Consider the following 22,399-nt stretch of genomic DNA (forward strand, 5'->3'; position numbering starts at 1 on the left):
TATCAGAGAGTAATTCAACAAGTGTGTCAAAGTCCACGTTTCTAGAGAGCATTACTCCATTAATTAAAAATGGTTTGCAAATTCAAAAGTTGCTTTGATAAAAGGGGGAGAATAGTAGAAAAGATAAAAGAAAAAGAAGAAGAAAGAGATGGGTGGTGGATCCGTCGATCATTCAGGAATTAGCATCTCTCTCCCTCTCTGTAATTTAGTGGCATCCCTTAAAGCAAGGCTGCATCCCCACGTGCCCTCCATTTCCCTGGTGATTTGATCTAATACATTTGGATTATTTGTTTTCTTTTCTGTACAAGTACATATAGGCCGAGTATATTAATTTTTTTTTCTTCTTAGAATATCAGTAGTTAGTTTCGTCACAATAATCTACTTTTTAAGGGATCAAAAAGACTCGTCACATTCCAACCCAACCCAATATCCCCTCTCCCTCTCTCTCTCACATTCTAGCACACACATGTAGGTGTTATAGTTTGACTCAAAAAACACCACAACGAGTATCATCCAACCCAACCCACCTTCCTTTTCTAAAGTTTTCTTTGTTCTTCACGAGAAGGCTACTTTTCGCAACAAATTTGTAGTTCAATTACTTAAAAACATTCACTTTTACAACTTAAAATTCTGAGTTTGATTTTCTTTTCTTTGTTTACCCAGAAAATAAAATCAAACCAAAATACAATACAAATACACTGTTTCTAATCATCATTACTTTAAACTCTCCACTCGGTCATAAATTTTGAGGGAGCATCGGACAAAATCATCGATTTTCACAACACAAGTTTCAACCAAAAACATCACAACGGTACCCTCCATATATAAAAAAAAAACTCACTCTTCCGTCCAAGATTTCGACTTTTACTTTTCTTGTTCTCATCAAATCCCACAAATTATTTTGGCTTTATTCCACCTAAAAAACATACAAATCTTCTTTTTTTTTTTTAGAAACTACGTACAAATCTTCTTTCTCTCTCTAAAAATCCAGTCTTTCTCTCTCTGAAAAACAAGAAGAAAGAAGAAGAAAAAGAATGCCATGTCCGCCAAACAGCATCAGCTACAATGGCAGCCAGTGCGCCTGCGCAGTTGGGTACATTCTAAACCAGACCGCCGCCAGCTGCGTCCTGTTTGCCACCAGTTCCACCATCTCCACCGGCGGCGGCGTCGACAGCTACGCCATAAGATTCGCGGGGACCATCTTCTCCTTTGACTCCATCAAAAAGTTCACGCAATCCCAAGCCGTCTTCTTGGAGGCCACGCTTGTGCTCCTGCTCTCTTGGCTCTGCTTTTGCTTCTTCCTCAGGTTTATCAAGCTCGACAACGATGGTCGGAGCATTTGGTTCCGGCTCCGGTGGTGGATTAGCAGATTGGATGTTTGCTTTGCCACTAGGCATTGGCTGGTAATTATCTTTTTATTTATTTATTAACCATCTTTTATTAGCCAAGCCATTTTTTTATTTATTTATTGGTGTTATTTAAATCTTTGATGCAAATTATGCAGCCGTTAAATGGCGGATGTGTGTTAGGCTAGTTGGTCGGGTAGTGTGTCCGTTTTTTTTCATCACTAACTTCGAATTCCCTCCTCCCGTAGAATAGAGTAGTTTCGAGTAGGAAAATGATAATCACACGCCATTTTTCTCTATTTATTTATGGCCATTGGATTGATTAAGTCGAACAAAAACAATAAAAAGAATTAAACATGGATGTGTAGGGGAAGAAAAAGGGTGTGTGGAATCTATTTAAAAGGAAAATTGTGAGAAATTCAGTTGCCGGTTGATATGTCCTCAAAATGTTGCTGCTCGGAACTTAAAAGGCAGTATTGTTTACGAATCTGAACTTCTTTTATCTTCTTTGTTCTTGGTTTCTTTGAGCCTATATAGTAGAGGTAAGAACATCTCTAGGCGAAGAAACGAGATTAAGGCATCATATGCAAACTTGTTATTTGGAGAACTGATCTGTCGTGGATTGTTTGTGTGGCTACTTGTTGAATGCACTTTCAACATTCAATTTTGTTAGATTATGGCAGCTTTACAAGTAGATTTGTGTTCCATCGCGATCTCAAGTTATGCAAACGGATGTTAACTAGCTTCATTTCCGGCACAGGATGATCAAAAAGTAGTTAAGAAACGGAAAACGGAACTTGGTGGAATGTTCTCAATAGCAAGTTGGATTCTCTTCATTGGTTTGTTTGCTGCGTGAGTATTTTGATATAATTTTTTTTCGAATCATCACTTCTTTCTTGCTGATTTTATTAGCTGTGCTGTGCAGATCTTTTCTGGGTTTCTATAAATTAGCTTATATTTACTTGGATTTTCAGTTTCTTCACAGGTTGCTCTACAAAAACATATCAAAAAGAAGTATCGAGGTGCATAACGTTAGAGCAACAAATGCACCTGATTTGGCCGCCTTCAAGAATGACATGGAATTTAACATAACCACGGTTTCTAGTATGAGTTGTTCAAACTTACGTGGTCTTGGTACTTTAGTTACTGGAAATCCTGGCTTCATCGACCACAGACTGGCTCCTCTGTCAACATTCGGGAACTACTCGTGTCGGAATACAAGTATAGGACCAACTATAAATCTTAGGTGCAGTAATTGTCAACCAATTCAAGACAATTTGTACATTTCATGGCAGTTCGTCGATCTTCCTAATAATCCTGCTGCTGCTGCTGGATTTCAGTTCACTCTCAGTACAAGGAGTCATGCTAACAAAAAACATGTTAGTTTTGTTAGCGGAACCCTAAAGAATGGAAGTAGTTTGGATGATACACCAGTTACATTCAGAGGGACTACTACAAATGTATTAAAATTCAGTTTATTTCCCCAGATATACCATAATCATCATGATCTAAGGCTCATCCAACCTCTGTTTCATGAGTTTGTTCCGGGTTCATCTTTCAGTGATGCAAGTCAGCTCCGAGCGTCCCTTGAAAATTCCAACGATGGAATGCTCAACAGTACATTATACATCAACTTTCTCTCTGCCTATATCGTGGAGATAGATAACCAAAACATTCTGGGTCCTGGTGAGTATTCTACATCAATGAAAACGACTCCAAAAAGATGAATGATTTTCTTGCTACAACATCTTAGTTAAAGTTTTGATTATCTAATATTTTTGTCTACCTTGACATGCAGTGAGGTTCCTTGCGGATATTGGTGGCCTTTATTGCATCTGCATTGGCATTTTTTTGTACCTTCTGGTGCAAGTACGTTACTTGATCTTAAATTTTTTTTTTTTCTTCATTGCTATGTTCATGTTCGATTATAAAGGTTATGAAGAAGGAAAGCCTAATGCAAAAATCTGGGTGAGAAAACTATGGTCATGGTTTCCTAATTTTGTTGTTTACTTTTGTAGTGTGAGTTCAGGATAAAAAAACTCCGCAATGAAGATATCGTGTTGCGGAGGATCAGAAATCGGCGAAAAGCTCAAGACCACTGGGACAAAGTAATTTCTTTCAAATTTTTCTATTTTAGTTAAATTCATATAATAACACTCACTGATACATGTGCTTTTAACTAGTTGAGGAAATATGTGATGTATACATGGGGCAGCAAGGCATTGGATGATTATTACGAGAGCATAAACAAGGGATCAGGTTGCGTTAGTTTTGGTACACAGTCATTTCATCGAAATGGATCATCACATAAGCTAAGGCAACAAGAATTGGCGATTGGTTTTAACAGGAAGCTCAGCTTGCCTAAGAAGAAGGTAATGTTCTATGTTTCTGTCTTTGTTTCGATCCACAGGAACCTGATTTCCAGGTTCTGATTCATAATGTTTTGTACTTTCTTTTTAAGAAAGTCACCTTTTTATTTTTATTTTTAACTTTTTATTGATCTCGCAGACTCTGGTTCAAGAGTGCTCTGATACTGTTGGGAGTGTGAAATCATTTACACCGGGAACTACACCGAACCCAGAAGAAAGTTCATCGCATTCTGTGAGTCAATCTTCTTAAACCCAAAATTTGGGAATTCAAATCAATATTTGAAAATTCCGACTCATCTATACAGAGTTTTGAAATGCTGTATTTCTTACAATTACATCACTCATCATCAGTGAACGACATTTTAAATTTGTGCATCTCTTTCAACCTTATGTCTTCAGCATCTGCAAATGGAATCGCTTGGCTCTACAGAGGATGGAAAACAGCAATTTGTTCGCGCGTCTAAAGAAGATTCCTCCCCGCCGAAAGCCTTAACTCCGACAATCGATGATATCATTCCTCCACCACCGTCACTAGGTAAGAGCTAAACTCATGAAGTATAGCTGTATAGGGCTACCATCTTTTTTTTGTTCCATTCAAGGTCGGAGTTTTTGCTTTTTAAGTTTGTATCTCTGGTGAAATCATTGGATGAAGTATAAACTTTGATGGTTCCGACGGTGTATATTGACATGAAGTGTAAACTTCAGATACAAGCAGCCATTGAGTTTCGATTTAAAACCAGGATTGCTGGCGCTCTTTGCCAACTTCCGTGCTTACCTTAAATTTTGTGTTTCACTGCAGAACTGAAGGATGCTTCTGAAATGGATATGTCTGATGTACAAAAGAGTCTTAGAAGTTTGCACGAGTACAACGTTACGTTGAGGGAACAATTAGTAGCTGCGCAGTCTTTGCTCCATTCTTTAGCTACAAAATCCTCATTTTCTGTAACAGAAAGCCAAACGTAGCTTGCATGCGTGAGTGTAAATTGTACTCTCCGATTACGCTTCATATATTTGGCAAGAGTGACCATGCAAGTACAGAGCGACTGTAAAACCATCATCGTGCAGAAAACGTTAAGCAGCCGAGTTGAGTAAAAAGGTAAACTCGTCATGCCTATATACTTTAATGTGAGTTTGATCATCATTGATTCTCCTTCCACCAAGATTTTAAAAGACGTTAGGCGCTAGTCAGGCGGCGTGCTGAGGCCTAGCGCCTAGGCGGACACCTAAGCAGGTCTAAACGCTCTTTCTTAATTTTCAAACGCCTAAAGATTAATCGGGAAGGTGGCCAGCCGTCTAGCGCGGATTATTAGATCAGTACCTCCCACTAACAACTAATACATACAAAATTAAATTTTTTTTATACAACGATATTGGTTTGGTGTGCCATCTGGTCATGCCAGAACCGATTTCTAGCGGCCTCCCTAAACTCAAAAGTGAAGAAGCTTGTGGGACAGCGAAAATAACAAGAAAATAGGTTTTAAGTTTGTTCTGTCAGAAATTTGGAGAACCGTTCGTTACAGCTCACATAATCGAGTCTAGAACAGGTTTCCGGCGGGCGAAATGCCTCTTGAGAACGTCCATGAACTTCAACAAGCTTACGGTGCAGAAATGACACGAAAATAAATCGTGATTGTTTTTGTAGGACTTCACGAAACTGATTAAAAATTGGGAGTTATAGCTTACACTTTTATTAAAACACACAAAATTTTCGAGTTTTCAAGAGATCTTTTGCTCGAGAAGTAGAGAAAATGTTAAGACAACAAATACAAGAGGTCGCGAAACAGAATCAAGGGGGAAAGCATAATTTTTGAGTGGCGATTTATTCATGCTTGCACCACCAATACAGACGACTCCCATCATCAACACAACCTATTTTCGACATTGGCAGAAGCTGAAGAATCTGCTGCTTGTATCGGCTGGCTATGAGTATAATCGTTGTCCATCCATACAGAACTGAGCAGCCGCCAGCATTCTACCCCCAAAAGGCTTCCCTCCTTTTGCCATGCATCTCCTCACATGCCATAAGAACTCTCAATACATGTCCGTAAACCATTCACTTGACTGAAGACCCAAGATGCTCCGGTGCTTGATGTGTACCGGGTACAAGATGAATGAAACAGCAAACCGATATACTTTTCTAAACACTTCAACCATTACTCCGTGCTATCATGCTTTATCTCGCTGCATTTCGAGAGAGAACCATTCTTCCCTGAACGCATTCCCAAGGCATTAGCAAACATCCTCTTTGCTGCTCCCACTTGCTCCCTTTTGATGTATTCCTCATCTACACCATGTCCACTTCTTCCATTATTGTCACCTTGTTTCTGGGATGTCTTCTTTTCACTTCGGGTCAGAGCTGGGCCACTATTACTACGGTGGTTGTTTTTCACTTCACCACGCAAGTTCATATCTCCGTTTGAAAGGGAGACTCTATGCTGAAAAGATTCTGCGGTCAAATCAGCCTCATCTACAACATTGCCTTGAACACGTAATTCATCAGTCTGCCCTCCAGAAGCTTTGCAATGCTCGTGAGGAGAACCCTGACTGGATGGATTGATTCTCTGGCCTAGTGCATGCGCTATCATCCGGCGGGCAACAACAGGGTCACTACGTGGCTTCTGCCTGACAGATTCGTTTACCTCGCCCAAATCTCTTGAAAATATTCGCTCTCGAGCAGCCAAATAAGCTGCTTCTCTCTCCTCAAGTGAATGTTGGAGCAAAGGTGGTTTTGTTCTCAACACTAGAAACAACAAAAGGCTCCATTTAGCATGGATAAGAGAATGATAGGAGATAAAAAAAACAGATTTCTACATAGCCTACATCAAACCGAAATGATTGACCAAATCTGTTATGAAACTAGATATCTAACCATCTGTAGCATAGCTTGAGACTGCAAGATTACAACATTAGATTTTAAAATTAATACAGATTAAGAACTAGCAAATGGTACAATTGTTTATTGCAACTGGAGCATTTAATTACAGTTCATAATATGAACACCAACAATATTCCTTTAGTGCAATATGGAGATGATCGCATGAGAACGATACTAATTGTATTACTATCAAGCATCACTATATTGCACAAGATACAGCAAGAACGGAAAAATAAGGGAAATTCATTACCTGGGGGGCTTTCGGTCCTCTTTAATAACAGGTGTGAAGTTGTTGGAGAATCGGGCTCATCATACTGCCACAAAATATCACCAACAAGGATAGAAGGTCTGCAGCCCAAACACACTGATTAATAGAAGAAAAACAAGGACACTCGACTGAGAATTAGGTCTATCAATCCTAAACCACTTTCATAACCCAAATCACTGTTAGTTTGTTGACTTCAAATTCCAAAAGAAAAACAAGATCGATGTTGCTTAGTTCAGTCCGAAGAAATCTGATACCTATTCTACACGCGTTGAATTCTAGTCAGACAAGTTTCTCTTATGCCATATATCAAAAAGCATGATTACATCGAAATTTCAACTCTTGTACCCTAACCCTTTAACCAGTCTATTACTACTTCCAATGCTACAGTTTTCAAAATTACTTTCACCCTTCCCCACTCATCCCACTCTACTGTCTATAAAAGAGCACTCATTTTCTTTCTTGCCATACTGTTCATAAACTAGACAATCTTCTCATATCCACACCCGTTCATGGAAACGCTTGGGAGTCTGATAAGTACAGATTGGCAGACAAGATACTTGTCTTATTTCAACTTATGTCTTTCCGTCCCACAATGTGAAAGAATGCATGTCAACATGCAAGGTTTCCAACAAAGCCTCGGTAATTATATTTTGTGCATAACATCATACATCATGATTTATAAGCAAATAGGTGCAGCAAGTAAAGAAAAAAATTTATGTCAACAAATTTCCAGGTCATACATTGAGGTCTCTGGGCAGCGCTCCAAAATTAAGTGCCGCTCCTCTCCTTCACCAACAGATTCATGAGAAAACCTAGCAAAAAGCAATATATGATTACCCACAGAAGTCAAGAACACGTGAGCTCAACAATCTTCAACAAAAACTTTATTTACCCAGCAACGAAAAGGAAAGATATGACACAAAACATATGACGGAAAGGAGAATACCCAAATATATCCGCAAGACGATGCAACAGAAGACGGTTGTACGAGTTCATTGGTTCCAACTCCAAGACCCCACTGGAACTGCAACCCAAATTTTTTATTGTTCATATTAGTAGTCACAGCACAGACACTGATTACAAAAGAGGTTCACAGGATTTCCCAGTAATCTTAAGGTCTACATCAAAACAACAAGAATCTACTCTGATCAGCAGAAAAAGAAAAAAGACGAAAACATCTGTAACACCCACAACCAGATGCTACAGAACACCAATCGAAACAAATGACTTCTCCAGTTTTACCCTAGCTATACCATGAAGAATTGCATCACTCCCGCTCGATATAATCTTAAGATTTTACTCTAAAACTAATCTCATTAGAAAAGGCAATGCTGATAACATTTAGCAGTTTGTCTTACATGCCTGGTATCACTCTGAAGGAATTCCACCAAGGATTCTTCCACTGAGAGAATAAGATGTTTGCAAGTAAGATTGTCTTTGACAAGAGAAGCCAATTCCTCAACCTGCATTTCGGTAGCATTCTAGTATGAAATATCGAGATTCAAACACGAACTCCCGCACTGAAAGCATATCATATGTATACAACTGACAAAGATTGGTCTAATCTGATGCTTTGACATTATTTTCTAAAATTCTCTCAGAGGTGGCAATGTGCAGATTTAGCAGAACAAAAGATTTATGCAACAGCTCTCTTAAAATTACATAACCTTATATGGGGTTTGATATAAAGCTTACTGCCTTCGGGGTTTAAACCCTCCCTAGTCCCTAGCCCCTGCTTCCTAGTTTAGAGTAGTAATTTCGCTTCGTAACTAAAAAGCTTAAATCATTAACATTTCAAATAGAGTGATAGGTAAATTGAAATTTGAAGCGCTAAACTCCCAAAATTTATAATTTTTAGTTCATAAAGCAAGAAATTAAACACAAATTTTTTTCTATAAAAAAAGGCACTACCCAGAACACATGATTGGAGCATCATTAAAAATTACACAACTTTTTCCTAAATTCATAGCAAAATCGAAAGAACAACCAACAAACAACATTAAAGCTAACGAAAAACATACCATGGCGAACTGGGTCAAACTCATGTTGTCGAAAAATTGAATCAAATTCCAGGAATTTCTGAGTCTCTCTAGAGAGAAAGAGGGAGAGGGAACGGATATCTCTCTCCTCGTTGAGATTTGCTTCAACGGTGGTGGGTGTTTGGTCGTGGGTTCGTTCCTCCCTTGTCAATCTGTCGTCGCACTTGTGTCTGTCGGAGGACATTAAGCAATAGTCTTACCCATCTCAGGGTCGGCCAACGTGACAAACCAATGATATCCTGCCACGTACCTCTTGTCCTTTCTTGTAATTTCAACTGCCTCAATTACCCCGCCCCACATTTCTTTTCTTTGCTCTTGAAAGGAAAAAATGAATACGTTTTTCACTCATTCCTTGTAGAGTTTAGGTAATGAATTGTTGGTAGCGAAATTCGAACTCGGATGCGTAGGGGAATAACATTCGTTTATACGTTAATTGCGATGTTAACAACAGTATAAGTTCACAAAGATTGATACGTCCATGGTTTATTGGATTCAAATAAAATGTTCTAATTCATCCGAACCCGAACAGAACGAAAGGTTATAACTTATACATAATGAAATCGTAGTTCGAATGGTTATAACTTATAAGCACTTTTCTAGCACCCGAAGTCTGTGTGTTCGGTTCCTCCTTCCACAACATCCACAAATCCCCATTCACCAAAAGAACAAGAGAAACCTTTTGCATATGTTCGTATAAACAGTTTATGAGCACATTGCCTTCTCCAATAGTTCCTGCAACTCCCCGCTTTTATATGCATCTGCAAAGAACATTGTTTCATCAAGATTTCATCTTGCAAACTCTAATCTATCATACACATCTGTACTCGGCATAATAAATCCGTCAATTAAACATCAAGATCACATCAAAACCTAATTCCGTCATTTAACACTCAGTTCTTATCCTCAAGTTCATTGTACTTAATTCAATTGATTATGTGACTATGAAGACGAAGAGTAGAGGTGAACCACGAGTTTGCAGATAAAAAGCTCACATACATAATAATTAGGTTAACTTACCAACAGTGATGTCACAGCCTCCGAAAAACTCTCCTTCAATGTAGAGTTGAGGAAATGTTGGCCAACTCGAATACTCCTTCAATCCCTGGCGCAAAAGTTCATTTTCTAGTATGTTTATTGTTTCGAACGGTACATTCAACGACCTCAATATTTGTACGCAGGTGTTTGAAAAACCACATTGTGGAAAATCCTTTGTTCCCTTCATAAAAAGAACCACTTTGTGTGAAGTAATAACCTTGTCCAGCGTGTTCTTCAGCTCCGGAGTTAATGCTGCAAAAAAAGGACGGAGCGATGGGGGATGAGAGAGTTAGTACCTTGTGAAACATCAAAAATCTGGACACTTTACAAGAACTTCCGACACTATAATCCAATCCTGAAATTTTAAAATAACGGGTACATAAATGATAAATCTTCTCTCCTCGACCAGCTGCTAAGGAAGGCCTCATTCGACACACAATTTAAACAACAGTGAATCGCGCTAATAGGCAACGTAACAATCACTTGAAAGAAGTATGCCACTTTGGCCAATAGTTAACGGTTTAACATCTATTATTCGACAATAAATATTTACATTCATCAGACCATGACAGCAACCAAGATCCTTATGATAATTGTGACTAATTTGCATAAAAAGTCTCCTTTTATCGAAGAAACTAGACTCCAATTTGATACATTTAGCATCAATCTTACTGCCAATCAATTATTTTACTAGAACAATTACTTCTACACATGTTGAATTTAACAGAAAAAAAAAAATCAATTCTTGTAATCATCGTCCAACAAGCATCTTAATTTTCGATATACCGATTCAATGACATCAAATTCATCCAAATTAAACACAACCCAAATCCAAAAACGTCGAAATTCACAAGAAAATCTGCCTAGATTTACCCAACATAAACAACCAACAAGCAGACATCGAACTGCAGAATTAGAGCAATAAACAGCAGAATATTAGTGAGGGAAAGATAAGTGGCGTACCGGCGTAGCATCGGAATGAGAGGGTCTTCTTCGAAGAGAGCTTGGGTGCGAAGGACGCGTGATATGAAAGAGAGACGGCGGAAGGAGGGCAGGGACGCCGAGAGGCACCGTGGAAGTGGAGTGAAGTGAGGGAATTGGTGGGGGATGTGCTCGCAGCTCCAGCGAGAGGAAAAGAGGCAGATGGAGTTATGGTTTTTGAGTCCAAGGCCCCAACACACCACATCTTTCGAGACTTTGCTTTCTTTCTTCAACTCTCTCTCTCTCTCTCTCTCTCTCCTCCCTCGTTCTCTCTCTCTCCTCTGTAAATTTCCAAGAACTGGCAGCCACAAAGGTATGAGGGAAAAGGTTCGGTAAGTCGGGCGCTGTGACGAGGTCTATATTATGGTTGTGGAATTTATTTTTTTTTTAGGATGAGAAAATATTCACCTGAAAAAAATAAGAAATACACGAAAGAAATTTTGCTGACGGTGTTTTATTGCAGTGTCGGAAAACGATGTTGCCTATACACCATCCTCTTGTAAACAAAAATTAAAAAATAGAAATGGAAAGTTTTCACTGATACAACGATATTGTGAATAACCTACGACTTGTCAAGTGAGAATGAATACTACTAAACCATAATTTTAATAGAAAAAAAAAAAGTACTTTTGTTTTTAATACGACGATATCCTATTCTAACTCAACGAGATATTCGACTCCAGGTAGAAAATATTCGATTAAGCAACACAAGAGTTAATCAAAATTAGGTGTGAAAACTCAATAATATAATTAGATGTCATTGCTACCTGAAGCCTCGTCCTTACAAGTGAAAATGAATATTGCTAAACCGTCATTATACAAGACTACAAGTTAGTGTAGAAAAGAAGATAATGTTTGTAAGATTGCAACAGAAAATAAGTTTCTTTTGAATTGGTAAAATATTTTTCATTGACATAATAGTTTCTCTTACATGTGGGAAAATGCTTGAATTCGATTGCCGGATCACATCAATCGTTTGACGCACCTTGTAAAAGACGAACCCTTGTATAGTTGTATTTGGTCTCACTCAACCTCACACTACTCCCACAAGCGAATGAGCTTCCATGAAGAAATAATGAAGGCCTTATTATCTTCACAGTTGTTCATCTAGCTATCTGGAAGTTGATCAGAAAGATAGTTTCGTTCTGGGAAAATCTTCATTCCCAGCGAGAAAGCAACTGGAAAAACAATTGATATAAATGACAAATGAAACACAATAATGGATGAAGACGACTATTGTTGTTGAAGATTGGTTTGTTTCGTTTAAATATCAATCCCCATCAGTGAAAGATCTTGACGAAGCGAATCTGCATTTTTGAAATGTAGACCGATCATGCCAACTTCCTTCGCCTCCTCTACATTTCTTATCCTGTGATGAAACCATGAACCGACACGACTAATTACAATGTGAAGTTAATTTCCTTCAATGTCTCCAAGTTTTAGGCCTTCAGAACTTGCACAGACCAACGTGTTGAATTCAAACGAGACTCTAGATGAACGTAAGTAACCAACCAAAAGAAATGCTGCAAGAACTTCAGTGCAATGAAAATTGTGTCGTAACAAACCTGTCATCGACAAAGATACAGCTTCCCGGATCAACTTTTAGATGGCTCACAACTTCCAAATAGAATTCTGGGTCGGGCTTCCTCTTCCCTGAAACGCAAAAGTGAATAGGAAGAGACTTGAGACGTTCATGTAGATATGCTTGTGCAGCTAGCAGATGGAAGAGAATCTCAACATGTGTAGTGTCAAACCACTTAACATACCGTTTATACATGAACAAAACGTCCAAGATAAATATTTTGATACGTTTAGTTTGTCCTTGATCATCTCATGCATACAAAATCAATTTCCTGAAAACATGATAAATTGCTTGACTTAATAAGAAAACAAGATCGTCGAATTTTCATCTAACCAGATGGGATAGTTTGTGAAAGCATGCATCTCGTAGTTGTTATCTTTTAATACATAAAGCAATTCTTCAACACCTTCAACATAGTAGTATCCTTTTCTCATGCAATTTTTCAGGCCTGCAAAGATCAATGAAGCACTTTCCTGTAAGATTCAGAAGTAGAGCGCATAGATAAAAACAAATTATATGAGAACGTAATCATGGCAAAGTACAAACTTCAGTTCTTCAATATCTCCTATCAATACAATTGACAATAGAATATTTTGAAAGTCGCTCAGAAGCAATTTCTGATAAAGCTTTCAAACATAACGACGGAGATAAAAGAAATTATCAATTCCTATTATAACTTATGATTTTGGAATCAGTACAACGTATCTACACTTTGCAAGAAAAATGTAATTCGGGATACATACTGGAAAAGACTCTGACATACGAACAAGACAATGTACTCCGTTGAGTCAAATGCAGTCGTGACCAATCAACCAAAAGGAAGGAAAAATTTGCAGTCCTGGCCAGTTTTAGCAGAGACTTAATACAGTGTTCCAATCTCACCGCCAACATTTTACAATAAGATATCATTTTCCCCACCCTTTTCAAATGCGAATCAAAAGGATTGATTCTAACAGGAGCTATATTATGTTTGCACATAGGATGTTGTTTCACATTCACCACGTACCTAAGAGACATGAAAAATACTCATATATTGAGATTTCGATGGCAAACAATTTAAGCTGCAAAAAACTTTCACAAAAAAAGCGAATCCCACAGTACATAAACCATTGCTCTTTTCACTATCAGTTCCAAACTTCATCAAGCACGAAAGGGAACCATTTACACAATAGATTATAAGCAACAAAAGAAGCAACATGAAAAGCATTTTCAAGTTGGACGAAGTACATTCTTACTAGTTCTAGCTGCTAAAGAATAAGTTAAAACTAACGAATGATTCAGTATTTGAATTACATAAAAGACGCAGACATGGCTGGAAAATAGTGAGGAACTCCAACAGACCTTCCAAATCTAGAGGCCTTCCATCCTTAAAGAATGTTCTTGCAGCAAGCTCCACCTGGGGTAAAATAATTTAGTGACAGCAATTTGACATGCTATAGCAAGGACAAAACACACATACTTCGAAGGTATAATTTTTGTTCAATTCCGTTCAAACTGAACAAAACTATGCACTTTAACTTAAGTTCAAACTTTTATTTTTCACAAAAAAGCTTCTCGGAAGCATTCATAGCCAAATTGCCAAGCAAACATATATTGATTTTCACTTAACAGTCCAATTAAACATAAATTTGCAACACCAATTCCAAGTGTACCTCATCAGTAATCCCCTTTTCGAACTCGATCCATGCAGTCGGGTGCTTGCATTCGATTAATTCATCGAAAGACATTCTGCACATAGAATCTCACTGTCATTAGCTGCGACAGTGTGATTTCAAATAGAAACAGGACAGGAATTCTCGAAAATACAAAACAGTCCACCATTCCAAGACATCCAATTTTCTTAAACTAAGATTCACTTCGACAATTCCGATAATTGTTTTGCAGCCGAGATGTAGATAGGCCAAATCGAACCCAGTGAAATTTGATAAATTTCTCATCTTTTCTCGATTATAATCCAACCCAGTTGAACCAACAGCAAGAAAACACAACCCAATTGAGGAAAAAAGAAAAGGAAAGAGAATTTGTGTTACCCGAAGAAGGCAGGGACATCGTGGTAAAAGGGGTCACGAACAAGTGTGTCCATGATGTCGAAGAGGATTATAGGAAGGTTTCGAGTGGTACTACGAAAGGAGGAGGGCTTGGTAGTGTTGCGGGCGTTGTGTTTTGTAAAAACCATTGTTGTTGCTATGTGAAATCGAAGTGAGCTCGTCCCGCTGCTGTTGCGTCTTAGACTTCGAGGGAAGGGGATCGCGGGTACTTTCAAGAGCTGAGCCATTATTCAACTGCTTCACCCTCACCATTTCTCTCATTCTTTGACACGTTTGACTTTTTTATTTATTTCTTTTCTGTGAAAAAATCCAATAGATTATAAGAGTTGATATCCACACATCATTTTTTAATTCTTCTACGTTTTTTTAGTTTTCAGCCGTCGAATCGAATGAATTGAAAAAAAATCAACTCACAGAAATTAACAAAAATGTATAAAAAGTAAAAAATGATATGTAGATAGAACACCCTAGATTATTACCATTGGATCTCCACGCATCCACGGTATGCACATATTTTCCGGATTGGCTAAATCTGATAAATGTGATGGCACGTTCGGAAGATTACATTTTTGTAATAACAAAGTTAAAGAGTGTATTCAATTAGGAATTTAAGATAATCTTAAAATTCTATGTAAAAAATTAATTCAATTCTTTTAAAATCTCATGGAGAGAGAGGGGTAAGATTTGTAGATACTTAAAATACACTAAAAAATTTCTCTAATTCTAATTAGGAACGTAAATTAACGAAATTAGTTTGCGGATGAATTTTAAACTTGAGTGCAAATTCTAAATTTACTCTAAACAAAATAATTGCGAACGACACTCGTGATGAGAAGTAATAAAAGTCAAGGACTTTGGGGTTAGCCCTGTTGTGAGTGAGTCAAAATAAGTTCAAGATTCAATTTCCTCTAACGTAACGGAACCTAATGAAAAAGAAATAAGAGAAAATTGATAACGAGAATTAAACAAGAGAAGAAATAGAAATAAGTGAATGCAAGATAAGGGAAGGGAAGAGACTTTTAATTTATTTATTCCTCCTCCTCGTGTGTTATTTATTCCTCATAATATAAATATAGAGTTTTGTCTCACTTTTTCCAAGTGTAGAGAAGATCCCAACAATTGTTTTTCTCATCATGGGAATAAGCTCATTTGCTTCTAATGCTCCAAGAATACTTAGTTGCAAAACGGGGATCATCTCGTTGAGGGTTGTACAATTCAAAGACATCAGTGCCATTTTGCCACCACAAGAAGCAAAAGAGTCGTGTCTTGGGAGTGACGGCATCGAATTTGAAGCTATGAGAAAAGGAGTGGTGAAACGGGAGGGTTTGTAGGCCGAGGTTCTCATCATGGAATTTGCAGTGAACCGAGTAAGTCAATCCTTTATCCCAAGTCATTAGTTATGTTCACAATTAACTCTGGTTACAGGAGGATCTTGTGCACCCAAACCACCTTCAAATAGCATAAAGAATAAACAAATAAGCAAGAGTATGGACACCTTAGCCATTGCCATTGCTCTAGCCTCTATACATATATCAAGGGGTAAATCTTTGTGTTGTTTGTTTGTGTCCAAGCAACAAGCAAAGCACCCTTTATATATTTTTGTCAAACAAGCTCTTTATGGAATGGGACTGCCATGCATGCTAATTACCATAAACAAATATATCATGCAGAAATGTATTTTTCTAGAAAATCAACTCTATACATTGTACAAGCTCTATTTTTCTAATTCATAACCAAATCCTCATTATTATTTTTTTCTATAAAATATATGGCAAATCCCCATTAACTAATTGCCAAGATTAATTCTTTTCTCATCTCAAATACGGGCATGATGGCATTGTTGCTCCTTTAAGGAATGCCATTATTATATTGAACAGAATGAAATGGCAAACAAATTAAAAGTAGGGCTAGCCAAGCCATGATTTTTTCTTTTATTCTCTATTTTGTTTCTTTTCTTCTTACTTAGATGGATAAATTGCATCTAACACGAACTTAAAACTTCGGTGAATCGGAGTATACACCCTCTGTGTGTATCCCTCGTCAAGGGTATATACACCTTAAATATTTTGTCCTCACTGGAAGATGGTATACCAAATTAGAAACAATGGAGCCTTTCACCACTAACACATATGCTTGATTTTGAGATATTCAAGTTTTGGAGTGTAGATGTCAATCTTCAATATAATTTTATGTCGCTGAAGATATGCTAGGAAAATATGCTGATGCTTAATTTTTCAGGCACCAATTATCTCAAGTGATGACCTTAGGCCCTACAAGAATCTCATGAAGGTGTATGCAACACGAACACCTCTGAAGGATTCAAGTCTACAAGAGACGTCTCATTATGGAATATAACCTTAAAGCCTTTGACCTTGGGGCGCCCCACTTCAGAGAACCCCCAGATAAGCGTCCGCTCCTTGCCTTCTTTGCCGGTGCTGCTCATGGAAACATCAGGAGCGTTTTGTTTGAGCATTGGAAGGAAAACGATGATGAAGTTCAAGTTTACGAAAAGCTCCTTGAACCTGAACTACCCCAAACTAATGGGACAAACCAAGTTCTGCTTGTGCCCAAGTGGGTCTGAAGTGGCACGTCGTAGAATTGTGGAGGCAATGTATGCAGGGTGTGTCCCGGTGTTGATTTCTGACTACTATGCAGTACCATTTGATGATGTTCTTGATTGGAGAAAGTTTTTGATACAAATTCTGCCCAAGAGAATATCGGAAATCAAGACAATATTGAAAGTTGTTCCATCCTCAAATTACTTGAAATTGCAGAAGAGGGTGATGCGTGTAAGAAGGCATTTTGAGCTCAACCACGCTATCAGCTAAGCCCTACAACGTATTTCACATGGTGCTTCACTCGGTGCATCTTAAAAGGCTCAACGTTAGATTACCAGATTGGGTTTGAGCATCTTGTAAAGTTTCTGATAAATTTTTTTTGTTTTTTGCATGAGATTGAACTCACTATATATGATGCATCACTGAGTTCAGAATCTTCAGATATGATATTTTATTAAACTCACTATGATGCACTCAATAGTAGTCAAGCTTGCAAGTGTCCCCTTACCACAGTGACGGAGATGAGTGTTGCTTTTGTACCACGACGTGGATTCAAACCTCCCTCCCCACCGTCGGCTCCCTAATCTAACATCTAATCTAATAAATTTATCGTTTGACAAACAAAAAAAAAAAAAAACTAGTAGTCACGTCTGGCCCCAAGCTGATCAGGTAACGGCATATCGGGTCACATCCCTTCCAAAGGTAAACTCGACAAGGACCTTCTACTTTCTTCTTTGAAAGAAGTCACAGTTGACTCAGAGAGTAGTCTTGAACATTTCCTGCATACGGGGTATCATCAATTTAATTGAAATACCACTATTCCGATAACCAAGACTAATCAATCACTGTCATGGTTAAGAAGATTCAGAATGAATACCCTCCAATGTAGCCAAAACTAAAATGAATAGTTTTGTAATATTTTTCCTTTTGCCTTATAAACTTAGAAGGTGTAGTTGTTTGTTAACTAAATATGTGATGTTAACTTGGGTTAAAATAGGAGTCACATAGAGGAAATTTACCATTGACCCACAATTGTCCCACGGTTCCACCACCAACATTTACTCCATAGAATATAAGGGCAGTATATATTTGAGATGCAATGCAACAGCAACATCCTGAAGAGGGCCATGCATGCAATCTTTATTAAGGAAGGAATCACAGAATTGGTTAAGTAAATATTGTAAATTGTTAATTAATTATTTACTTACTTGTTTTGTATTTTGACTGCCTTGTTTATAGGCTTTAGTATAGGATCCAAGTTAGAGTGCGACTCTATATAATGTTGTAACCCTAGTTCTTTCAATAATAAGAAGAAGAAATTCAGCTATCATATTTCTTTAGATGGTACCAGAGCGTTGATCTGGGAAACACAGCAAAACACAAAAAGCCACCCAAGCCGACGCAGCCATGGGTGACAAACCAGAAACACAAATAACTTCTTCAGGCATAGCCTCACATCTAAAGTGGGAAAACCCAAACCACCCACTCTATCTCCATCATTCGGACCAGCCTGGTGCAGTTCTCGTACCGCAGCCATTGGTGGAAGATAATTATGGTACATGGGTTCAATCCATGACAATGGCCTTAACGGTCAAGAACAAACTTGGACTTGTTGATGGCACAATCAAGAAACCAAGTGAGGACAAACACGAAGAGTTGCAACAATGGAATCGATGCAACAATTTAGTCAAGACATGGTTATTGGGATCGATGTCCAAGGAAATTTCAGGGAGTGTTATCCATTGTAAGGATGCTCGTCAAATGTGGCTTGACTTGCAAGAAAGATTTTCTCATGTGAATATCGTACAACTTTTCCATTTAGAGAATGAAATCCACGATTGTGTGCAAGGAACCATGACCGTGAGTTCTTATTTCACCAAACTGAAAAGTCTTTGGGATGAACGGGATGTCCTATGCTCAATCCCAGCTTGTAGTTGTGAAACGAAGAAGGAGATTGCTTGTTACGTGGAGACTCAGAAAACCATGAAATTCCTCATGGGTTTGAATGACTCGTATGCCACTGTTCGTAGCAATACCCTTCTACTCGAGCCACTGCCCACGGTGAACAAAGCTTATTACTTGGTTCTTCGTCATGAACGTCAACTAGAAGTCTCTAATGGGAAAGGCACTGCCCAACCAGAGGCAGCAGTGTTTGCCATGAAAACTACAAATCGGGAAGCCGAGTCTGAGGATCATGGGAATCGATGTTTGAAGTGCAACAAAACAAACCACACTACCAAAAATTGTCGGGCGCATCTCAAGTGCACATTTTGTGGATGGAAGGGTCACACCTTTGATTTTTGTCGTAAACGAAAGGCGGCTGCTGAGGTTGAACAAGGTCGTCCTTCCAAAGGCAACCAAGTCATGACAAATGCCAAAAGAGACGTGCTGCCAAACTTCCCTTTTTTCCCAAGAAGATTGTAAGCAGATTCTACAATTGTTAAACAAGAGCAAATCCTCCTCTTTCGTCAACCAAGTGGGTAATTCTTCAAACTCTGAAAAACTTTCAGGTAAAGCCTTCTCCTTTGTACATAATGGACAGAAAACCGTTTGGATTTTGGATAGTGGAGCCACAGACCACATAGTATGTAGCCCTACCTTCCTTACATCCTTGAAACCTGTTGAAAACCGTACTGTTGAGTTACCCAACGGATCCCTTGCTACAGTCACCCATGTCGGACGAGTTGTTTTCTCTCCCCATCTTGTTCTTGATAATGTTTTATGTGTACCATTCTTTAAGCTAAATTTGATATCCATTAGCAAATTAGCCTATGATTCCATGTACATTACCATTTTTCTAAAACAATTTTGTGTCATACAGGACCTACGCTCGGGGAAGATGACTGGGATGGGATTTGAACGGGAGGGACTCTATTATCTCGACCCACCAAAGAAAGGAACATGCAACACCGTTACCACCCTACCATCTACATTTTGGCACCAACGCCTTGGGCATCCATCGCACAAAGTATCCATGTTATTTCCCTTTTTGCACAATAAAACTTGTGATTCAAATAAATGTTTTATTTGCCCATTGGCCAAACAAACAAGATCATCTTTTTCATTAAGTTCTATCTCTACTCAGTCATGTTTTGAATTAATTCATGTTGATATTTGGGGTGGTTATCAAGTTGCGTCTCTTTCCGGTGCCAAATACTTTCTTACTATTGTCGATGATTATACTCGGTGCACATGGGTTTATTTGATGAAACACAAGTCTGACACCCAAAATCTCCTTGTTCAGTTCATTCACATGGTAGAAAATCAATTCAACACTAAGGTCAAAATAGTTCGAAGTGACAATGGTCCTGAGTTCAAACTAAACACATTTTACACTCTCAAAGGCATCATTCACCAAACTAGTTGCGTCAACACACCACAACAAAATGGTGTCGTTGAACGCAAGCATCGCCACTTGCTCAATGTTGCTCGATCCCTACTATTTCAAGCCAACCTTCCTAAACGTTTTTGGGGTGATGCCATCCTTACTTCGGCCTACCTCATCAATCGCACACCTACTCCTCTCCTTCAAGGGCAAACACCATATCAAAAATTGTTTCACAAAGAACCAACTTACACACACCTACGTGTTTTTGGCTATTTGTGTTTTGCGTCCACCCATGCACAAAAACCTTCAAAATTTGACCCTCGTGCACGTCGTTGTATTTTTCTTGGTTATCCTTATGCACAAAAGGGTTATAAGTTGTTTGATCTCACACTTCAAAAGGTTTTTGTGTCACGGGATGTCACATTCTTTGAGGACCATTTTCCCTACCACACTTCCAATATTTCCGCTGCACCTAGTTCCTTGCCCAACCCCCCTTTTCCACCGTCACCGTGTGCTATGGATGTACCACCTCCCTCTTTGTCTTATGACACGTCTCATATCCTACCCCATTCACTAGATATGCTCACTGCACCGCCCACCGACCCTGCTCCCATGCATCCTCATAATTCCAACCTTGCTCCCATGCATCATCATCCTTCCACCAATACCCCACTTTCCACCGACTCACCATCCACTACACCGACACCGTCCTCTACCCCTCTGGACAACAACCCCGCGTCACCAATCCCACCTCTTAACCCCAACCCCATTTGCCCCGTGGCTGCTCTACCATCTGCACCACGACGTGGCACACGCCCTACCAAAATCTCCCAATTTTTGCAGGACTTTCACGTCGAGACGTCTCTCCCGTCCAGACCTGCTCCTTCATCTTCCACGAATGTGGTCACGTCAACAGGTACCTCTCACCCTCTCTCTCACTTCTTATCTTACCACCGTCTCTCTTCACCCCACAGAACTTTTGTTGCTAACATCACAGCCATCCAAGAACCTACCACATTTTTGCAGGCTGTCCAAAATCCAAATTGGCGTGCTGCCATGAAGCACGAAATTGAGGCTCTTCAGGCCAACAACACTTGGTCTCTCGTCCCTCTTCCCCAACACAAACGCCCCATCGGTTGGAAATGGGTCTATAAGGTGAAACTGAAACCTGATGGGACTATCGAGCGTTATAAAGCACGCTTGGTTGCGAAAGGTTACAGTCAGATCGAAGGTGTAGATTACAGAGAAACTTTTGCTCCTGTTGCCAAATTGACCACTGTTCGTGTCCTCCTTAGTGTGGCTGCTGTCCGTGGATGGCACTTACATCAACTCGACGTTAATAACGCCTTTTTACATGGTGACCTCGACGAAGAAGTTTACATGTGCTTGCCTCCTGGTTTCGGCCGAAAGGGGGAGACTCGAGTATGCAAGTTAAATAAATCCTTATATGGCCTAAAACAAGCTTCGAGGCAATGGTTCCTTAAACTTTCCAGTGCTCTCAAGGCTGCTGGTTTTCACCAGTCATGGTCTGACTACTCACTATTCGTCCGAAATCGTCAAGGTAACTTCATTGCTTTGCTAGTTTATGTTGATGATGTAATACTGGCCGGAAATAATTTGCAAGAAATTGAGGATACAAAGCAGTTTCTCTCGCAACAATTTAAATTGAAAGACTTGGGCAAACTCAAATATTTCTTGGGGATAGAGGTTGCGCGGTCCAAGCATGGCATAACCTTGTGCCAAAGAAAATATGCATTGGATATATTAGATGATGCGGGATTCTTAGGTGCCAAACCTTCAAGATTTCCTGTAGAGCAAAACATTTCTCTCACACAGACAGAAGGAAAGCTATTAGTTGATGCATCACCATACAGAAGGCTTGTAGGAAGATTAATCTACTTGACTATAACAAGGCCGGACCTAGCATATGCCGTCCACATGCTAAGTCAATTCATGGAAAAGCCTAGACA

General features: G+C 38.9%; 4 protein-coding genes and 2 pseudogenes across 10 annotated transcripts; 3 read left to right on the forward strand and 3 right to left on the reverse strand.

The window, feature by feature from the left end:
• Positions 1–768: 768 nt before the first annotated feature.
• LOC137723431 (uncharacterized) lies at positions 769–4,856 on the forward strand. Of its 2 annotated transcripts, XM_068462629.2 has the most exons (9): positions 769–1,403; positions 2,107–2,198; positions 2,332–3,032; positions 3,145–3,215; positions 3,365–3,454; positions 3,530–3,718; positions 3,855–3,947; positions 4,115–4,250; positions 4,515–4,856. In XM_068462629.2, the coding sequence occupies exons 1-9, from the start codon at positions 1,035–1,037 to the stop codon at positions 4,676–4,678; spliced, it is 1,905 nt and encodes a 634-aa protein (XP_068318730.1). In that variant the 5' UTR covers positions 769–1,034; the 3' UTR covers positions 4,679–4,856. The 2 variants fall into 2 exon arrangements, with proteins under 2 accessions (XP_068318730.1, XP_068318731.1); XM_068462630.2 differs by lacking the exon at positions 2,107–2,198 and having other exon boundaries at positions 852–1,403; positions 2,321–3,032.
• A 514-nt stretch (positions 4,857–5,370) lies between these two features.
• Positions 5,371–9,093, reverse strand: LOC137723114 (uncharacterized). 4 transcript variants are annotated; one of them, XM_068462275.2, is made up of 6 exons: positions 8,880–9,093; positions 8,221–8,339; positions 7,805–7,882; positions 7,599–7,670; positions 6,841–6,938; positions 5,371–6,455 (listed from the first exon to the last, which is right to left on the reverse strand). In XM_068462275.2, the coding sequence occupies exons 1-6, from the start codon at positions 8,901–8,903 to the stop codon at positions 5,869–5,871; spliced, it is 978 nt and encodes a 325-aa protein (XP_068318376.2). In that variant the 5' UTR covers positions 8,904–9,093; the 3' UTR covers positions 5,371–5,868. The 4 variants fall into 4 exon arrangements, with proteins under 4 accessions (XP_068318376.2, XP_068318378.2, XP_068318377.2 ...); XM_068462277.2 differs by having other exon boundaries at positions 8,217–8,339; XM_068462276.2 differs by having other exon boundaries at positions 8,221–8,321; positions 8,880–9,090.
• Positions 9,094–9,354: 261 nt separating this feature from the next.
• On the reverse strand, positions 9,355–11,316 carry LOC137723264 (uncharacterized). Its single transcript, XM_068462419.2, has 3 exons — positions 10,896–11,316; positions 9,915–10,184; positions 9,355–9,655 (listed from the first exon to the last, which is right to left on the reverse strand). The coding sequence occupies exons 1-3, from the start codon at positions 11,116–11,118 to the stop codon at positions 9,600–9,602; spliced, it is 549 nt and encodes a 182-aa protein (XP_068318520.2). The 5' UTR covers positions 11,119–11,316; the 3' UTR covers positions 9,355–9,599.
• Positions 11,317–11,793: 477 nt separating this feature from the next.
• Positions 11,794–14,806, reverse strand: LOC137723527 (flavin mononucleotide hydrolase 1, chloroplatic-like). Of its 3 annotated transcripts, XR_015961937.1 has the most exons (7): positions 14,526–14,806; positions 14,148–14,223; positions 13,837–13,891; positions 12,902–12,943; positions 12,680–12,766; positions 12,479–12,566; positions 11,794–12,282 (listed from the first exon to the last, which is right to left on the reverse strand). XR_015961937.1 is itself a non-coding variant. In XM_088693162.1 (6 exons), exons 1-5 carry the CDS (start codon positions 14,768–14,770, stop codon positions 12,509–12,511), a joined length of 549 nt encoding a protein of 182 aa, XP_088549288.1. In that variant the 5' UTR covers positions 14,771–14,806; the 3' UTR covers positions 11,794–12,282; positions 12,479–12,508. The 3 variants fall into 3 exon arrangements, 1 of the variants encoding a protein (XP_088549288.1); XR_015961936.1 differs by having other exon boundaries at positions 12,680–12,943; XM_088693162.1 differs by lacking the exon at positions 12,680–12,766 and having other exon boundaries at positions 12,829–12,943.
• Positions 14,807–15,889: 1,083 nt separating this feature from the next.
• On the forward strand, positions 15,890–17,450 carry LOC137722227 (putative glycosyltransferase At5g11130 pseudogene; annotated as a pseudogene).
• Positions 17,451–18,660: 1,210 nt separating this feature from the next.
• LOC148697680 (uncharacterized) lies at positions 18,661–19,960 on the forward strand (annotated as a pseudogene).
• Positions 19,961–22,399: the final 2,439 nt, after the last annotated feature.

The sequence above is a fragment of the Pyrus communis genome, chromosome 4 (genome assembly GCF_041283825.1).
Source record: "Pyrus communis isolate YQ-2024b chromosome 4, ASM4128382v1, whole genome shotgun sequence".
Classification (NCBI taxonomy): domain Eukaryota; kingdom Viridiplantae; phylum Streptophyta; class Magnoliopsida; order Rosales; family Rosaceae; genus Pyrus; species Pyrus communis.

What these genes read in the sequence shown, in the direction of transcription:
- LOC137723431 (XM_068462629.2), top strand. Translation starts at nt 1,035, where the DNA reads ATGCCATGTCCGCCAAACAGCATCAGCTACAATGGCAGCCAGTGCGCC. An exon ending in TTGCCACTAGGCATTGGCTG is followed by an intron (nt 1,404 to 2,106) that starts GTAATTATCTTT and finishes TTTCCGGCACAG; the next exon opens with GATGATCAAAAAGTAGTTAA. An exon ending in TTTTGTACCTTCTGGTGCAA is followed by an intron (nt 3,216 to 3,364) that starts GTACGTTACTTG and finishes TTACTTTTGTAG; the next exon opens with TGTGAGTTCAGGATAAAAAA.
- LOC137723527 (XM_088693162.1), bottom strand. Translation starts at nt 14,770, where the DNA reads ATGGCTCAGCTCTTGAAAGTACCCGCGATCCCCTTCCCTCGAAGTCTA. An exon ending in GATGTCCCTGCCTTCTTCGG is followed by an intron (nt 14,224 to 14,525) that starts GTAACACAAATT and finishes TTCTATGTGCAG; the next exon opens with AATGTCTTTCGATGAATTAA. An exon ending in AAAAGGGGATTACTGATGAG is followed by an intron (nt 13,892 to 14,147) that starts GTACACTTGGAA and finishes ATTTTACCCCAG; the next exon opens with GTGGAGCTTGCTGCAAGAAC.
- LOC137723264 (XM_068462419.2), bottom strand. Translation starts at nt 11,118, where the DNA reads ATGTGGTGTGTTGGGGCCTTGGACTCAAAAACCATAACTCCATCTGCC. An exon ending in CTCATTCCGATGCTACGCCG is followed by an intron (nt 10,185 to 10,895) that starts GTACGCCACTTA and finishes CTTTTTTTGCAG; the next exon opens with CATTAACTCCGGAGCTGAAG. An exon ending in AGGCTGTGACATCACTGTTG is followed by an intron (nt 9,656 to 9,914) that starts GTAAGTTAACCT and finishes TGTTCTTTGCAG; the next exon opens with ATGCATATAAAAGCGGGGAG.
- LOC137723114 (XM_068462275.2), bottom strand. Translation starts at nt 8,903, where the DNA reads ATGAGTTTGACCCAGTTCGCCATG. An exon ending in TTCCTTCAGAGTGATACCAG is followed by an intron (nt 7,883 to 8,220) that starts GCATGTAAGACA and finishes TTTGGGTTGCAG; the next exon opens with TTCCAGTGGGGTCTTGGAGT. An exon ending in GAGGACCGAAAGCCCCCCAG is followed by an intron (nt 6,456 to 6,840) that starts GTAATGAATTTC and finishes TGTTGTTTCTAG; the next exon opens with TGTTGAGAACAAAACCACCT.